The following is an 18498-nucleotide window of genomic DNA, read 5'->3' as shown; positions in this document are numbered from 1 at the left end:
AGAACCAGGAGGGAAGGAACTGACCCAGTTTGCTGATTTTATTTTCCTAAAACTGGCAGTCAGTTGCTTTGAACAGCTCACAGTCTTTTATCAAGTTCCCTCTCTGAACACATCAGTTGACCAGAGTCAGAGAGAACAGAGGTGGTGATGGTGGTGGTGGTGGTGATGGTGATGGTGATGGTGATGATGGTGGTAGTGAGGATGATGGTGGTGATGATGGTGATGGTGATGGTGATGATGGTGGTAGTGAGGATGATGGTGGTGATGGTGATGGTGATGATTATGGTGGTGATGGTGGTAGTGAGGATGATGGTGGTGATGGTGATTATAATGGTGATGACGGTGGTAGAATGATGGTGGTGGTGGTGGTGGTGGTGAGGATAATGGTTGTGATGGTGATGGTGATGATTATGATGATGATGGTGATGGTGGTAGTGAGGATGATGGTGGTGATGATGGTGATGGTGATGATGGTGGTAGTGAGGATGATGGTGGTGATGGTGGTAGTGAGGATGACGGTGGTAGAATGATGGTGGTGATGGTGGTGGTGGTGATGGTAGTGAGAATGGTGGTGGTGGTGAGGATAATGTTTGTGATGGTGATGGTGATGATTATGATGATGATGGTGATGGTGGTAGTGAGGATGATGGTGGTGGTGATGGTGATGGTGATGATGGTGGTAGTGAGGATGATGGTGGTGATGGTGATGGTGATGATTATGGTGGTGGTGGTAGTGATGACGGTGGTAGTGAGAAAGATGATTATGGTGGTGGTGATGAAGGTGGTGATGGTGGTAGTGGTGAGGATTGTGGTAATGGTGACAATGAGGATGATGATGGTGGTGATGACATGATGGTGATGGTGGTGGTAGTGAGGATAATGGTGGTGATTATGATGATGGTGGTGGTGGTAGTGAGAATGATGGTGATGGTGGTTATGGTGGTGGTGATGGTGATGGTTGGTGGTAGTGACGGTGGTGGTGGTAGTGAGGATGATGGTGGTAGCGATGATGGTTGTGTTGATGAGGATGATGGTGGTGAGGATGGTGATGAAGATGGTGATGATGTGGTGATGGTGGTGGTGAGGATGAAGACGGTGGTGGTGGTAGTGGTGAGGATTGTGGTGATGGTGAGTGAGATAATGGTGGTGGTGGTAGGGAGGATGATGGTTGTGTTGGTGATGGTGAGGGTGATGGTAGTGACGATAGTTGTGATGCTGATGAGGATGATGATGGTGGTGTTGGCAGTGGTGGTGATGATGGTGACGATGGTGGTGAGGATGATGCTGAAAGCAGCTAAATTGTATTCAGCTCAGTGTGCACCAGGTGCTGTGCTAAGCTTCTCACACATACATACTCATCTGACCCAGACAAGCCTTGTCAGTCAGGCCTCGTCATGATCCTGAGCAGTTGAGCAAAGTGCACCTTGCAGAGGGCAGAAGTATATTCTGTGCCCACAAAGTGCAAGAAGTATCTGGACCTTCTGAGAACTGAAAGATGAGTTTGATTTTTCTGTGTATTACAGCTGTGAGCTGTCCCTTGTCTAGCAGCCCTTTAGAAATAAAAGCTGTAAGGATCTTCTGGTGGCAGTGGCCTCTCCCACACCCCTTCTGTAATTGCTGTTATTACATAAGCAATGCATCCACTTACCATAGAAAACTTAAAATACTGCTTGATCAAAAAGAATAAAATTCACCAGAAAATTCTACAACTGAGAAATTGCTATTATTTTGCATACATGTGATTCTTTGTGTGTATGTGTTTGTGTGTGTGTGTTTGTGTGTGTTTGTGTGTGTGTTTGTGTGCGTGTGTGTGTGTTTGTGTGTGTGTTTGTGTGTGTTCGTGTGTGTGTGTGTGTGTGTGTGTGTGTACTTCTTCAACATAAGAATGGCATTTGGTAACCAACTTAAAACTCCGGGCATTTTACAAAGCATTTGACTTTTTAAAGCTCACAATCAGGTACAGACTCAAAAATGTAGTTGCATTCATAGTTTTAGTTTCTCTCATAGGCTGGTTCCTTTCTTTCCTTTTATTTGAAGGTTGTTGGTTTTTCTATAGTTTTTAGCAAAAGTTCATATTGCTGCAATTCTTCAAGGGCTGAGAAAGTTGATTTCTTTAGTGGCAAAAATAGAACTTTGATGTTCCGTGTTACTTAGGAGCTCCACCTTGACCCAGCCTCACAACAAAAAGTTTGTGTATGACCAGGCTTCCTGTAAGTGGAACTCAAACAACCAAGAAGGTTAGAAACATGTTCACGTGCTTCTGCTTTTACTCGATGCGCTGGTACGTTTTCCTCTCCTTGCAGACAGTTAGAAAATGTCGAGTAGCGCAAAGAAGAAGTAAATTTACCCATAATCCCAGAGTGTGTTCTCCTAGCTGTCCCCTTAGACTTTTAGAAAGACCACACTCTTCACACATTTTCTGAGTGTTAACTTTATTAAATCTGTAGCATTAAGATACTATTCTACTTTACTGAGTTTAAAACTATTTTTCTGAAATCATTGTAATGATAAGGAAATGTTGCGATCAAATAAGATTTAGACACACTTTTTTTTCCAATAGGTAATTTGTGAAAGAAGCAAAAATAAATCTGTGGAACTGAAGGAGCGGATCAGAGAGTATTTAAAGGGTAAGATGGGGAGTTGGTGCCTGGATCGTGGGGTCCACGCCGGGAAGGGCCTTGGAGCATTGGGGGACACAGCAGAGCTTTGCTTTCCTGAGCTCCCCGGGCGTGTGCCGGCTCCCCTCGGAAGCCTCTCCTCGGGATCATCCTTTCTTCTCCTGAGCTCTCCTAGCTCATTTGCCACCTTTTTTCTGTTATCCCTTCTCTGAAGTCTTGTATCTGTTCCTTGAGCTTTCTGTGAGAGAACTTTTTTGAGGTTGTGTGTCGCTGCCTGTTGCCGGTGGCCTCATCCCTGGACCCATAGGTCTCTCTCACAGTAGCTTCGTTGTGATGGCTTCTCTTCAGGTGGAGCCTGCAGTTGGCAAAGAACAGCTCAGGGAGAGGCAGGGTCCAGAGCTCCTTGGTTGGGTGGCTGGCCTGGCTTTTGTGTGTCTCTTTGTCTGTGTTGGGGTGGGGGTCGCTCCCTGTCACTCCTTCGATTCTGAAGCTGCCTCCTTCCTCCTCCTGTACTCCTGGTGCACGCCCAGGCTCCTGTCTTGGCTCCGGGACACTCCCTCCCCACTCGCCTCCGGGACCTTCCTTCCCCACTTGCCTCTGGGACGTTCCCTCCCCACTCGCCTCTGGGAGAGAGGCCTTTGCTTTCTGGGCCACCCTCCTCTAGTCAGCAGCTTCTAGTTGTTGGCCCCTGTGCCTTGCGGTTTGTAGGTGCCAGGCATGTGAAAATGGCTGGTTTCAGGGATGGCTTTTCCCTGCTGTCTTCCTCTGTTTTCAGTGAATTTTGGAAGATGACACTTCTAGAAGCGCCTCTTCTTTGCCATCTTAGCTCGAAGTCTGGAGCTTCTGCTTGCTGGTGAGATTGAAGCAGACGCTGAGGTCCTTTCACCCACCTGCCTGCTTTCCTCTCTCTCGGATTCCATTCCTATCCAAAACTCTGTCTCTATTTAAAGCAGGGTCCGCAAATGACTGCTTTTAAAAATAAAATTTTATCGGCATAAAGCTGTCACCACCATTTGCACACTGTCCAGGTTCTTTCCCAGCACACAGTGACTTGTGGCCTACCGAGCCTAATTATTTACTGTCTGACGTTTTATGGAAGTTTACCAAGCGTGATCTAAGTTGTGAAGAGCCTCTGCTTGTCCCCTGATCTGTTCCTGTCCTAGGTATAATTTATTAATTACACTTCTTCAGTGTGTGTAGCTGTGCACAGGAAAAGATCCTGCATGCTGTTAGCGGCGAGAGTTCCTCCTCAGGGCCATTGAGGCCTCACTGCAGAGGCCCAGCCAGAACCTTCAGAGGCCCTGGGAACACACGGCTATGTTGCCAGAACATCCCTGAAGAGCCGAGAGTCTGCTCCGGATTTTCAAACCACACTGTCAGAAATGCTTTGCAACGCTGACATTAAGCATTGCTTTGTGATGGTATTTAGGAAGCAGTTCTGTCTGAGAGATCCTTGCCTATGTGTGACAGTAAAACACTGTCGCCTCTAAGATCTGCCCCAGCAGCTGTTTGCTGAGGAGAAGGCAGCTCTGTGAGATCCATGTTCCTGTGGGCTGAGCTACACAGCACCTCAGAGCTCCTACACCTCCTTCCTGGTCCTTCTGAGGCTCATGCGAAGCCCAGGCCTGGTCAGCATCTGTGGTCACGCTGGGGCCTCTCGGTCACGTTGTAGCTTCTTCACATGCCACAGAGCCTGCTACAGGGCTGGCTGCATCCTGCATCCCACCCTTCCCGTCACTCAGAGAGAGACCCACGCTTGTGTGAAGATGAGGAAGGACTCTAAAGTGTTATGAGAGACAAATAGGATCAGAAAGCCAGGCACAAAACTGTCCAGAGACCGTGAGTCCCATCTGTAGACAGAAATTGTTAAAAGGGACTCAAATCAATATGCCAAAAAAGTAAACATTAGTATTTTATGAGTAAAGTGTAGGTAAATTGTACCGTATACCTACCATGCACCCTATACTGTACATACTGTATGTCTTCTTTTCATGTGCCACTGAAAGAGGGAAAAAACTGCCAATTAACCTGTAAAATGCCAACATACATGGGATGCATCCAAATATAAGATAGTAATATGTAAGACAGAGTATTTGAATTGCCCTAATTTTCAGTATGGAAAATTAGTACTCTTCAATGGAAATTCTTCAGTACCTTCAGTACTCTTGAATGGAAATTGTTGTACTTTTTTTTAACTTTCATTTTAGGTTCAGGGGTAAGTATGCAGTTTGTTATATAGGTAACCTGCATGTCACCGGGGTTTGGGGTATGGATTATTTCACCTGGTGATCAGTGTAGTACCCAGGAGGTAGTTTTTCCATCCTCTCCCTCCTCCTCACTCCCTCCACCCTCAACCAGGCCCTGCTGACTTCTTGTTCCTTCTTTGTGTCCATGTGTGCTCAGCGTTTGGCTCCCACTCATAAGTGAGAGCCGTGTTTGGTTTTCTTGCCTGTGTCAGTTCCCTTAGGGTCATGGCCTCCAGCTCCAGCCATGCTACTTCAGAGGACATGATCTTGTTCTTAATATCCCGTGGTATATATGTACCACATTTTCTTTATCCAGTTGACCGTTGATGGGCATACAGCACTTTTACAATTAGAAAAAAATTAAAAGCATAAAAACTATGATAAGCAGCCGGGCGCGGTGGCTCATGCCTGTAATCCCAGCACTTTGGGAGGCCGAGGCAGGCGGATCACAAGGTCAGGAGATCGAGACCATCCTGGCTAACAGGGTGAAACCCCGTCTCTACTAAAAATGCAAAAAATTAGCCAGGTGTGGTGGTGGGCGCCTGTAGTCCCAGCTACTTGGGAGGCCGAGGCAGGAGAATGGTGTGAACCCGGGAGGTGGAGCTTGCAGTGAGCCGAGATCGCACCAGCGCACTCCAGCCTGGGTGACAGAGCGAGACTCTGTTTCCAAAAAAAAAAAAAAAAAACTATGAAATTATGATAAGCCTTTAACATAAGAAATTCCCAGGCATTCCAGAGTAGCATGATTGACTGTAAAGGAAGCCTCTTGACTCTGGGTCTCCAGGAGCTGGGTTTGAAAGCAGGACGAGGTGGTGTGTGGCCTCCGTGCGACCTACAGAACCTCACGACACTATCCTGTATGGCTTGACTGCGCTGTCCCGTGGGACCTGAAGACACTACTCTTCCTTGTGCTTTCTCCATACTCACATCCAAGTGCCGTGTGATTCCAGATCTGTTGAGAGATGCGTATGCAGTGATGCAACTTGTAAACTACAAGAGAAGCAGGACTGAGAAGCGAGGAGGCCGGGCACAGCGGCCCACACCTGTGATAAACTACAAGAGAAGCAGGACTGAGAAGCGAGGAGGCCGGGCACAGCGGCCCACACCTGTGATAAACTACAAGAGAAGCAGGATTGAGAAGCGAGGAGGCTGGGCACAGCGGCCCACACCGGTAATCCCAGAACTTTTGGAGGTGGAGGTGGAATGATCACTTGCATCCAGCAGTTCGAGACCAGCCTGGGCAACAGAGCAAGACCCCATCTCTACAAAAAGTAAAAATTAGCCGGGTGTGGTGGCGCATGCCTGTGGTCCCAGATACTCAAGAGGCTGAGGTGGGAGGACCCCTTGAGCCTGGGAGTTCGAGGCTGCAGTGAGCCATGATTGCACCACAGCACTCCAGCCTGGGTGACAGAATGAGACTCTGTCTGAAACTAAGAGGAGAAAAAAAGGAGAGAAGGAATAAAATATTACTTTTTTTTTGTTTTTTTGAGACAGATTCTCACTCTGTCACTCAGGCTGGAGTGCAGTGGCGTGATCTCGGCTCACTGCAACCTCCACCTCCCAGGTTCAAGTGATTCTCCTGCCTCAGCCTCATGAGTAGCTGGGATTACAGGCACCCACCACCACACCCGGCTAATTTTTGTATTTTTAGTAGAGATGGGGTTTCATCATGTTGGCCAGGCTGGTCTTGAACTCCTGACCTCAAGTGATCGGCGCACCTCAGCCTTCCAAAGTGGTAGGATTACAGGCGTGAGCCACCGCACCCGGCTGGAATGAAATATAACATTTTTGAAATGTATTAAGCTTCTACTGTGTGCTAATCTTACTCAGGTCCGACCCCTTAGTCCTTTAACTACCTGGGGCTTCCTTTTCTTTTCTTTCTTTTCTTGTAGCAGTGGAGGAAAATGAGGCTGGTTAAGTGAAGTGAGCTCTGAGACCTTGTGTGACTTTGTTTCCATTGTATCCATTTGCATTAAGTGTAGTGAGCTCTGGCGCAAACCACCCTCTGCCCCGTCTGTTGGATCCATTTGCAGAGGCCTTGGCAAGGGCTTGCGTGATCCCCGTGCTGCTCACCCAGGCCTGACCCGCGGAGGGGGCGGAAGCCTGCAGCCAGTGCCTGTCTCCTCCCTCAGGCCACTACTACGTGCCACTCCTGAGAGCAGAAGACACTTCTTCTCCAGTCATCGGGGAGCTGTGGTCCCCAGACCAGACGGCCGAGGCCTCTCACATCAGCCGCTATGGAGGCAGCCCCAGAGACCCGGTGCTGACCCTGAGAGCCTTCGCAGGGCCCCTGAGTCCAGCCAAGGTGAGCTGCTGTAGAAGCTTCTGGAAGCGGTGCCTGGCTGTCCCTATACTGTGCTGCTGGGTGTTCCAGCCTGTTGCCTTGTGCATGGTCTCAGGGACCATGTCCTGTGGAGCCCCAAGGTTGTCCTCATCTCAAACCATCCACCAGTGATTGGTGATGAGAACGTTTGTCAGAGAAATGTGTGTTCTTGGCTCTGTGGCTTGCTTACCAGGGCCGATGTGCTGGGAGCCACTGTCTCAACAAAGCACACATTCCCTGGGCCAGCCCCGTCCTGTGCGCCTGTCGCCCTGTTCTTTCTGTGTCGATGGCCCGTCCTAGGGCACCTTGCTGGTGTAGCGAGGCTGCCCGTTGTGACTAGGAAAGCTCCATCTGCACGTCCACCTCCTTACCACGTTTCCCTGTGGCTGCAGCCCCCGCTGGCCTCCTCTCAGACAAGTCCCTCTCCTGGAAGCCTCAGCCCCAGGTTCTACTCATCCCCAATGTTCAGAGAAATCCTTAATGGTGGTGTTGCTGGGTCAAAGGTTGTACACGTTTTTTTATTTACAGTTGACAATTCTTTCTCCTATTGAAATACTTCACATACTGACCTGCACGCATAAGCCTGTGCTAGAAACTTTCTAAATAAGTTACGATGAAAACGGCTCCAGGCCGGGCGCGGTGGCGCACGCCTGTAATCGCAGCACGTTGGGAGGCCGAGGCGGGTGGATCACGAGGTCAGGAGATCGAGACCATCCTGGCTAACATGGTGAAACCCCGTCTCTACTAAAAATACAAAAAATTAGCCGGGCGTGGTGGCGGGCACCTGTAGTCCCAGCTACTCGGGAGGCTGAGGCAGGAGAATGGCCTGAACCCGGGAGGTGGAGCTTGCAGTGAGCCGAGATCACGCCACTGCACTCCAGCCTGGGCGACAGAGCGAGACTCCGTCTCCAAAAAAAAAAAGAAAATGGCCCCAAAATTAGGTGGTATCAGGTAAGGTTAGGTGAGATGCATAAAGCATAAAGCTCTAGGGAGAGGGACTGAGAAAGATCAACGCTGGTTTCTTCTGCGATGGAAGCAGTGTCACATGTGCGTCGGGGTGGCAGCTCCGAGCCGTCCACTGTCCTCAGGGTGAGGCCTCGTGCTCGGGCCCTCCTGGTTCTGAACCTCACAGCCCAGACGGGGCTGCAAGAAAGGAGACCGCCTCCCCTCCCCCAGGTCAGAGTGCAGCCATGCGGCCACTCAGCCATGCCACAGGTGGGCACGTGGCCCAGGGATCTGCTAGTGAAGGGGAGAGAAGGAAGGGTGTCCGGAGACGGGCAGCTACTGCGATGCTGACGGCTCTTCAGGTTTCCGCAGCTGAGGGGCGCAGTGCCTGGCACGGCTCAGTACATTTTTTTTTCTTCATAGGCAGAAGATTTTCGCAAACTCTGGAAAACTCCACCTCGAGAGAAAGCAGGCTTCCTTCACCACGTCAAGAAGTCGGACCCGGAAAGAGGCTTTGAGCGAGTGGGAAGGTACTGAAAGGCTGAGCCGCAGCGGCGTGGGGCACACGGTTGCTCGCGTTTTGATTAATGACAGAAGGTCACATCACAGCTTCAAAGTACCAATTCCCAGGAAGCCTTTTCTGGGAGACTTGGTCCTTTTCTTGAAGGTCTAATTCCTTGTGGATGTTGTGGAATCCTAGCTTAAGCCAGTCCCGTCCCAGACCTGGGGGACGTCTGCAGCGCCTTCCTTTCCTTTTCTAATTGGAATTCCTTGTTGGTTCTGGGACATGTTTCTAAGGAACCTTAATATTTTATAGAAGGTACCATATAATGCTATGGATTCCTTGGGAAAAAATAGGCCATAGCCACAAAGCTAAATTATGTTGTAATCAAATAAAGCTTTGTGGAATTGTTTAGAATATTTTCTCAAAATATGTGCCCAGTGTCAGGTGTACAACTGGAACCCAGAAAGGACCTCCAGGGTTTCGTGGGCCTGGCCATGACTAGAACCATGGGCAAGTTCACAGGGCTGTTCCGTGATCATGAACACGTCCGTCTGTGGGAGTTGAACTGTGTGACCTGGGTTGCTGGCGTGAGGGTCTGTCGGGCTGAGGCCTCCTTCCTGCCTGCAGCCAGTTCACGGCTCTTGAGAGCTGTGCCGGGTCCTGCTTACCTGTGAGAGGCGTGCTGTTTCAGAAAATGCACCGTATGATTTCAGCTGCCAGTTAAGGATAAAGGAAAATTATAACCATGATTGCAGACATTGCTTTGGTACTTGAAGCTTTAGTGGCTTTTTTCTGTGTAGTTCTGAGTATTTTTTCTGGTTTCACAGCTGGTTAATTGTGTTTTGTTTCTTACAGGGAGCTAGCTCATGAGCTGGGGTATCCCTGGGTTGAATACTGGGAATTTCTGGGCTGTTTTGTTGATCTGTCTTCCCAGGAAGGCCTGCAAAGACTAGAAGAATATCTCACACAGCAGGAAATAGGCAAAAAGGCTCAGCAAGAAACAGGAGAACGGGAAGCCTCCTGCCGAGATAAAGCCACCACGTCTGGTAAGCACGTGCAGGCGTGCCTGTGGCAGCTGGAAGGGGCCCCCCGTGGCCGGGGTCTGACAGGATGCGCACATCTGTTTCTCAAATCTTGATGTTTTTAACGTAAAGGTCTGCTGCTTTCCCTTAGGTTAGTATTTTTTGAGACGGAATCTCTCTGTCACCCAGGCTAGAGTGCAGTGGCGCAATCTTGGCTCACTGCAACCTCCACTTCCTGGGTTCAAGCGATTCTTCTGCCTCAGCCTCCTGAGTAGCTGGGACTACAGGTGCCCGCCACCACGCCTGGCTAATTTTCGTATTTTTTTTTTTTTTAGTAGAGATGCGGTTTCACCGTATTGACCAGGCTGGTCTCGAACTCCTGACCTCGTGATCCACTTGCCTCGGCCTCCTAGAGTGCTGGGAAGGTTAATGTTAAATGGGTTGTGTGTCGGGGAGGATACGTGAAAAATAATGGCATCGCTTTGAGCAGTATTGCTGTTTCTGCTTGTGTTTGCATTATCCAAAATCTAATATCGTTTCATTCTGTGCCGTTTTCTCAAAACTCTCAATAGCTGAACTCCATTGGCTGAGACTGATATTTTAGATTTGGTATATTTTCAGGAAAAAGACGAGTGCACATCAGAATACTGGTGTATATCAGACACCAGGGCACGAAGCGCCTCACACGGTGCCTATCAGACACCAGGACGCAGAGTGCTTCACACGGCGCATATCAGACACCAGGACGCAGAGCGCTTCCCACGGTGCATATCAGACACCAGGACGCAAAGGCAAAGTGCTTCACGCGGTGCATATCAGACACCAGGACGCAGAGAGCTTCACAAGGCGCATATCAGACACCAGGACGCAGAGCGCTTCCCACGGCGCATATCAGACACCAGGACGCAGAGAGCTTCACACGGTGCATATCAGACACCAGGACGCAAAGGCAAAGTACTTCACACGGTGCATATCAGACACCAGGACGCAGAGCGCTTCCCACGGTGCATATCAGACACCAGGACGCAGAGCGCTTCCCACGGTGCATATCAGACACCAGGACGCAAAGGCAAAGTGCTTCACACGGTGCATATCAGACACCAGGACGCAGAGCGCTTCCCACGGTGCATATCAGACACCAGGACGCAGAGAGCTTCACACAGTGTATATCAGACACCAGGGTGCAAAGTGCTTCACACGGTGTATATCGGACACCAGGACACAGAGCGCTTCACACGGTGCATATCAGACACCAGGACGCAGAGAGCTTCACACGGTGCATATCAGACACCAGGATGCAAAGTGCTTCCAAAGCACAGATGCACTGAATGGAAAGAGCATGATGGAAGAGGTTAATCTACAAAATCTAAAAGTGATTCATGAAAACATCAACGATGGCCGGGCACAGGAGCTCATGCCTGTAATCCCAGCGGCCAGGCATGGCGGCTCATGCCTGCAATCCCAGCGGCCGGGCACAGCAGCTCACACTGTAATCCCAGCACTTAGGGAGGCCAACGTGGGTGGATTGCTGAAGCCCAGGAGTTCGAAGGCAGCTTGAGCAGCATAGTGAGACTCTGTCTCTATTTATTTTTTTTTTTAAAAACAAATTTGCTAATAACTAGAGATTCGAATCTGCTGAAATACAAATTAAAGCAGATATACAATTTAAACTGTGTGTGTGTGTGAGTGTGTATGTGTGAGTGTGTCTGTGAGTCTGTGTGAGTTTGTGTGTGTAAGGTCATAATAGAACCATTAGCCCACAAGACACTTCATTTATAAAACAGACTCCCTGGAATGATAGAAAATGAAAATTATTGACATACATTAAGAAGCAGTGAATCTTCAACAGTCACGACCTGTGACTCAACCACAGAACTAGAGCGATGTCAGTGCCGTCGTTATACAGGAATCATTGAAACCTGACCTTGCTGTGTTGTAGCTGATGGTGGCACAGAACTCACTTCTGTAAAGCGGCCTCATTTACAGTGTTGTCTTGTGACTATGTACCTTTTAATTAGTAAATATTAAATAAAGTTGACGCATTTCCTAAGTAGCAGGAGCCACAGCTCAAGTGTTCTGGATCCTCCTGTGGCCGCGGCCACCATCGTGAACACCAAACGGGACATTTCTGTTGCCTGTCGCACAGTGCTGCGCCCAGGAGCCCTTCTGTGTTATCTTCACACCTAAAGCGCAGCAGGGTTACTTCATGGAGTTGTTCTGGACGATCTTTGGGGTCCTCTGGGGCACTGTGACACTCGGAGCCCCTGGGGTCGCAGCAGATCAGAGCTGGAGGGTGGCTGGGGGTGCAGGGCAGTCATCTCGCCCATCACCTGGGCTGCCCTTGGCGTTTTCATGTCCCTGCCTTTGAAAGAAAAGTCAGCCTGGCAGCTTTTTTTTTTCCTCCTCCTCTGAAATAGGGTCTCACTCTGTGGCACAGGATGGAAAGCAATGGCGCAATCACAGCCCACTGCAGCCTCCACCTCCTGGGCTCAAGCGATCCTCCCACTTGAGCCTCCCAAATAGCTGAGACTACAGGTGCGTGCCACCATGTCAGCTAATTTTTCTGTAGAGAACGGGGTTTCGCTATGTTGCCCAGGCAGTCTTGAACTCCTGGGGTCCAGCGACCCCCCTGCCATGGCCTCCCAGAGTGCTGGGATTGCAGGCGTGAGCTTCTGTGCCTGGCCCCAGCAGCCTGATTGTGTCTGGAGGGTCCTGTTTGCCCTTTTCCAGGGAGTCGTGTGGGTGGTTTTCCATCCTAAAATCTGATGAGGAGGTTTTGAATGTAAGAGTCGCTGTTGCTGGGGTCACGGCAGTTGGTCGCGGATGGAGTGGGGAGGTTTTGGGTGTAAGAGTCGCTGTTGCTGGGGTCACGGCAGTTGGTCACGGATGGAGTGGAGGTTTTGGATGTAAGAGTTGCTGTTGCTGGGGTCATGGCAGTTGGTCGTGGATGGAGTGGGGAAGTTTTGGGTGTAAGAGTCGCTGTTGCTGGGGTCACGGCAGTTGGTCATGGATGGGGCGGAGCAGCTCCGTGGCTTCCTGTCGTTCCCATCACTGAAGTGCTCCTTGTTGTTCTCACAGGCAGCAATTCCATTTCCGTGAGGGCGTTTCTAGATGAAGATGACATGAGCTTGGAAGAAATAAAAAATCGGCAAAATGCATCTCGAAATAACAGCCCGCCCACAGTCGGTGCTTTTGGACATACGAGGTGCAGCGCCTTCCCCCTGGAGCAGGAGGCAGACCTCATAGAAGCCGCTGAGCCGGGCGGTCCACACAGCAGCAGAAATGGGCTCTGCCATCCTCAGAGCCACAGCAGGACCCTGGCGGGCAAGAGACCAAAGGCCCCCCGTGGGGAGGAAGTCCATCTGCCACCTGTCTCTGATTTGACTGTTGAGTTTGATAAACTGAATTTGCAAAATGTAGGAAGTAGCGTTTCTAAGACACCAGATGAAAATACAAAAACTAAAGATAAGATCCTGACTTCAAGAATCAATGCAGTAGAAAGAGACTTGTTAGAGCCTTCTCCCGCAGACCAACTCGGGAATGGCCACAGGAGAACAGAAAGTGAAATGTCAGCCAGGATCGCTAAAATGTCCTTGAGTCCCAGCAGCCCCAGGCACGAGGATCAGCTCGAGGTCACGAGGGAACCGGCCAGGCGGCTCTTCCTTTTTGGGTAGGAGTGTGTTGCCCTCTGCACTCACTCTTCTTCACCCCCCTTCCCTACCCCCTCCCTCTCCCCCTCCCCCTCCCCTTGCCTCCCCCTCCCCCTCCTCTCACCTTCCCCTCCCCCTCGCCTTCCCCTCCGCCTTCTCTCACCTTCCCCTCCCCTCCCCCTCCCCTCCCATCCTCCCCTCCCACCCTCCCACTCCCCTCACCTTCCCCTCCCCTCCCACCCATGCACTCCCCTCACCTCCCCCTCCCCTCACCTTCCCCTCCCCTCCTCCTCCCCTCCCCTCACCTTCCCCTCCCCTCCCCCTCCCACCCGTCCACTCCCCTCACCTCCCCCTCCCCTCACCTTCCCCTCCCCTCCCACCCGTCGACTCCCCTCACCTCCCCCTCCCCTCACCTCCCCCTCCCCTCCCACCCATGCACTCCCCTCACCTCCCCCTCCCCTCCCACCCTCCCACTCCCCTCACCTTCCCCTCCCCTCCCACCCATGCACTCCCCTCACCTCCCCCTCCCCTCACCTTCCCCTCCCCTCCCCCTCCCCTCCCCTCACCTTCTCCTCCCCTCCCCCTCCCACCCGTCCACTCCCCTCACCTCCCCCTCCCCTCACCTTCCCCTCCCCTCCCACCCGTCGACTCCCCTCACCTCCCCCTCCCCTCACCTTCCCCTCCCCTCCCACCCATGCACTCCCCTCACCTTCCCCTCCCCTCCCCTCCCCCTCCCACCCGTCCACTCCCCTCACCTCCCCCCTCCCCTCACCTTCCCCTCCCCTCCCACCCATGCACTCCCCTCACCTCCCCCTCCCCTCACCTTCCCCTCCCCTCCCCCTCCCCCTCCCCTCACCTTCCCCTTCCCTCCCACCCATCCATTCCCCTCACCTCCCCCTCCCCTCACCTTCCCCTCCCCTCCCACCCGTCCACTCCCCTCACCTCCCCCCTCCCCTCACCTTCCCCTTCCCTCCCACCCATCCACTCCCCTCATCTCCCCCTCCCCTTGCCTCCCCTCCCCCTCCTCTAACCTTCCCCTCCCCTCCCACCCTCCCATTCCCCTCATCTCCCCCTCCCCTCCCCTCCCCCTCCCCTCCCCTCCCCTCCCCTCCCCCTTCCCTATCCCCCCACCCCCTCCCCTCGACTCTCCTCTCCTCTCATTTCTTTCTTTCAGATGGAGTCTTGCTCTGTGGCCCAGGCTGGAGTGCAGTGGTGCGATCACAGCTCACTGTAACCTCCACCTCGCGGGTTCAACCAATTCTCTTGCCTCAGCCTCCTGAGTAGCTGGGACTACAGGCACCTGCCACCACGTCTAGCTGATTTTTGTATTTTTAGTAGAGATGGGGTTTCGCCATATTGGCCAGGCTGATGTTATTGGCTAGGCTGGTGTCGAACTCCTGACCTCGTGATCCACCCGCCTCGGCCTCCCAAAGTGTTGGGATCACAGGTGTGAGGCACCGCACCCGGCCTCCACACGAGCTTGTGTGTGGACTTGCGCGCGCTCAGTTCCTGTCTCTGAGTCCAGCTGCTAGATGCTCTTTCTGGGTCTTCCTCTGGTTGGACCGTGGGCGATCCTAGTGTTGGCTGTTTTTGCTAGGGATGTGCCTGTCAGTGGTGTGAATGATCTCTTCTAAATCCTTCTAGGAAGAAAAGCCATCTTGGGGTCAACCTCAATCTAACGGGATAAATGTCCCTAACCTTCTGGTACTGAGCACCCTCTGGGGGTGCAAATATGCAAAACTGCATTTTAACAGCGGGTGGATCCTGCTACCGTAGAGAATGCAGGCGTGCACCCAGAGGCGACTCCTCCCTCGCCCCTGCTCTTCTCATCACAGAACAGAGAGTCTGCATCCGCCTCCCTGGCCTTGGGAGATGCCTCCCTCTGCAGAGCGGCCCTCAGCTCCCTGACAGCTGATGCCCTGACATGCTGCTGCTGGTTCCCTGGTTCCATCTGCTCAGGCCAGATCGATCCTTGCACACTGTTGTTTTGTGTGCTGGGTTCTTGAGTTTAAAATGTAGTGATATTTGTCTGGGTGTGGTGGCTCATGCCTGTAATTCCAGCACTTTGGGAGGCCGAGGTGGGTGGATCACAAGATCAGGAGTTCAAGACCAGCCTGACCAAGATGGTGAAATCCTATCTCTAATAAAAATACAAAAAATTAGCCGGGCATGGTGGCAGGCACCTATAGTCCCAGCTACTCGAGAGGCTGAGGCAGAGAATTGCTTGAACTCGGGAGGCAGAGCTTGCAGTGAGCCGAGATCACGCCCCACTGCATTCCAGCCTGGGCGACAGAGCAAGACTGTCTCAAAATAAAAAAAAAAGTAGTGGTATTTTATAAGTCTTTATGTTTTTACCAAAGATGTTTTTGCTTCTTTTATTGTGCTTTCTAGAGAGGAGCCGTCAAAACTCGATCAGGATGTTTTGGCCGCTCTTGAATGTGCAGACGTCGACCCCCATCAGTTCCCGGCCGTGCACAGATGGAAGAGTGCTGTTCTGTGCTACTCACCCTCGGACAGACAGAGGTATGTGGGGCCCGGACAGCCTGTCACCCGCAGGGCAGCTTTTGGAAACTTCTGCAGGGTCCAGTTCCACTTCATGCGAACGTATCAGTGGCTTTTCCCAACGCTGGCGGGCCTGTCAGCCAGGCTGTGGATTTGGGTGTTGTGGCTCTCTGCACACAGGACAGAGCTCCGGTTGGGTGGAAAAGCTGAACAGGTCAGCTGCTGACAAGCTGAGGGCTAGAGGGGTGGAAGCAGCAGGGTTTCTACTCAGATCACACAGGATTCTCCTGGAAACCCCCATGAGCTTGACTCTCCCAGTGCCCGCGGTGCCAGGGTTCAGCAGTGCCTCTCCTCCGCCCGGACGCGTGTGCCCGCAGTACCAGGGTTCAGCAGTGCGTCTCCTCTGCCCGGGCGCGTGTACCCGCGGTGCCAGAGTTCAGCAGTGCGTCTCCTCCGTCCGGGCGCGTGTGCCCGCGGTGCCAGGGTTCAGCAATGCCTCTCCTCCGCCCGGGCGCGTGTGCCTGAGTCCGGGGCCATTATTCTCCGACTCTTGCTGTTCATCTCCAGGCCTGCCCGTCTGCTAACAGTTCTTTCTTGCTTTCCACAGTTGGCCCAGTCCCGCGGTGAAAGGAAGGTTCAAGTCTCAGCTGCCAGATCTCAGTGGCCCTCACAGCTACAGCCCGGGGAGAAACAGCGTGGCTGGAAGCAACCCCGCAAAGCCGGGCCTGGGCAGTCCTGGGCGCTATAGCCCCGTGCACGGGGGCCAGTTTCGCAGGATGGCGCGCCTGGCTGAGCTTGCCGCCCTGTAGGCTTGGCGCTGGGCTCTCGGTTTGTTCTTCATTTTTAAAGAAGGAAGGGTCATATGTTTATTGCTAAACTGTCAAAAAGGAATATATTCTGATTAAATTATTACTCCTCACTTTGAGGGTGTGAGAATTTTAGAAGATTTAAATGTTCTATATAACACTTAGATTTCTGATATTTTGGAAGAAGTTAGAAGTTAATGAAAGCAAACTCAGATACCAATTTTCTGGAAAATATCCATGTGGTAATGGTAGACTTTTTAGGTGGCAATTTCTAGGTCTGAAATATAGCAGAGGAAAGGGCGCTGAGGCAGTTGCAGGCAGGCAGCCCTGTACTCACCCTGTACTCACCTCATCCGACAGACGCTGTGGACGAGGAGGGGCTTGGCGGAGGCGTGAGCACTGATGTCCCTGTGATAACCTGCACTCGCCAAGATGAACTATTTGCCGCCCTGTCTTTTCCTGGGTGGGGGGGTGGCATCTGATGGTGGCAGAGTGCCTGTTGGTTCACTCGTGGGTCTCATGGTTCAGACAGAGGGAGGTGGACGGCAGGGATCAGGGAGCCAGGAGCGCGCCTCAGACTTGCAGCAACCATTATGATTTGGGTTGTTCGGAATATTTAAATTACTGATCAGAAGATAAAAGTAGCTTTTCTCTTGGGAAGGCTTGCAGCCCGTGGGAGTGATGCCAGGAGCAACACAGAGCTCAGCAGCAGTGGTGCCAAGGTGTTCCCTGTTTCCTCAGCACGTGAGCCTTCACCGCCTGCTTCATTCAGGAGCCAGTGTAGCAGTAATACAGTCTATACATTGTTCTGTTTTGAAATTTATCCTGAGGCTTTGTTGAGCATAAATGATTATACGATAAAGGTATCCTTTATTTTGGAACTCATTTCAGCTGGGATCTCCTGTATGCAGAGTGTTGCATTTAGAGGTTTGAGTCCCATCTTGGTTTCTTGCCATGCTGACTGTAGCCTTCACCTTGGCTTGAATGAAGGTCTGTGGTTGGAATGTGTGAGGAGCCGCTGAGGTGTTCAGGAGGTGCTGCCTGGAGGTCGGTTTCTTCCTGGGTGTTACGGGCAACTGCTCACACAGTTGTTTCTCTGTGAACATTTCCAGTGTTTAATCCAAAATGAAAACCCACCAATGCTTTTGCCAACTTCAGTGCCTTTTATAAATCATTTTTAAATTTCCTGAACTTGCTTTTTGAGGATATACAGGGATATTAAGTAGACGCAGGATTGTTTTTGTTTGTAAAAATTCTGAATTGAAACTTTGTTTTAAAAAAAGGCTTCTTTATTTCATATGACAAGAGATAGGTCAGGAATATTGGAATCAAGATTTAAATGTTAAAATTCGATTTTGTTACACAGGGTGTGTTCATTTGTTTTGTAGCAGACAAGATCTAGATCCCAGACAGAAACAACACATGCTATTCTAAAAAGCCGCATTTTAAAAGGCACCTTGGTTCTCAAAAGAAATCAGAATATGGATATTCGTAGTGATGATCTGTTTTCTCTAAAATCTTACCATATTGTCTGTATATGGTTGTAAATTCAAATGGAAAGTAAAACGTTTTGGCCCTGATTTTGTATGTGGACCACTGCTCCTGATTTCCCAGGTCTTAGGCTGCCTTTGACTGTTTCTCCGTTTGTTTGTGGGCAGCGATTCCAGTCCCAACGGAGGCATTCTCGTTGTCCCAGGGGGTTATGTCCTTCACAAAACACTTAATGAAATGAATTACTTCAAAACCGCGTGGTGGTAATTGCAAGCTTTCGGAAGGATCCCTCACCTGTGCCCAGGCGCACGGCACTGTTTTGGTTGGACGGCCATCAACCTGGGTGCCCTGAGATTCGCTCGCTGTTTTTAGGCCCCTTTCTTGACTCAG

The 18498-nt window shown here is 51.2% G+C and overlaps 1 protein-coding gene across 2 annotated transcripts in view; it reads left to right on the top strand.

Annotated features, from left to right (window-relative positions):
* Window positions 1–18197, top strand: part of ANKLE2 (ankyrin repeat and LEM domain containing 2) — a 37868-nt gene extending 19671 nt beyond the window's left edge. For both annotated transcript variants that reach the window (XM_055357728.2, XM_055357730.2), the window contains exons 7-13: window positions 2561–2627; window positions 6997–7169; window positions 8556–8662; window positions 9493–9683; window positions 12738–13329; window positions 15701–15832; window positions 16419–18197. In XM_055357728.2, the coding sequence (XP_055213703.1) occupies window positions 2561–2627; window positions 6997–7169; window positions 8556–8662; window positions 9493–9683; window positions 12738–13329; window positions 15701–15832; window positions 16419–16620 (1464 nt within the window). In that variant the 3' untranslated portion in view covers window positions 16621–18197. The remainder of the gene's footprint in view (window positions 1–2560; window positions 2628–6996; window positions 7170–8555; window positions 8663–9492; window positions 9684–12737; window positions 13330–15700; window positions 15833–16418) is intronic.
* Window positions 18198–18498: the final 301 nt, after the last annotated feature.

Source organism: Gorilla gorilla, chromosome 10, assembly GCF_029281585.2.
Source record: "Gorilla gorilla gorilla isolate KB3781 chromosome 10, NHGRI_mGorGor1-v2.1_pri, whole genome shotgun sequence".
Classification (NCBI taxonomy): Eukaryota; Metazoa; Chordata; class Mammalia; order Primates; family Hominidae; genus Gorilla; species Gorilla gorilla.
The sequence above is the reverse complement of the archived record's forward strand: the minus strand, read 5'-3'. Positions and strand labels throughout refer to the sequence as shown.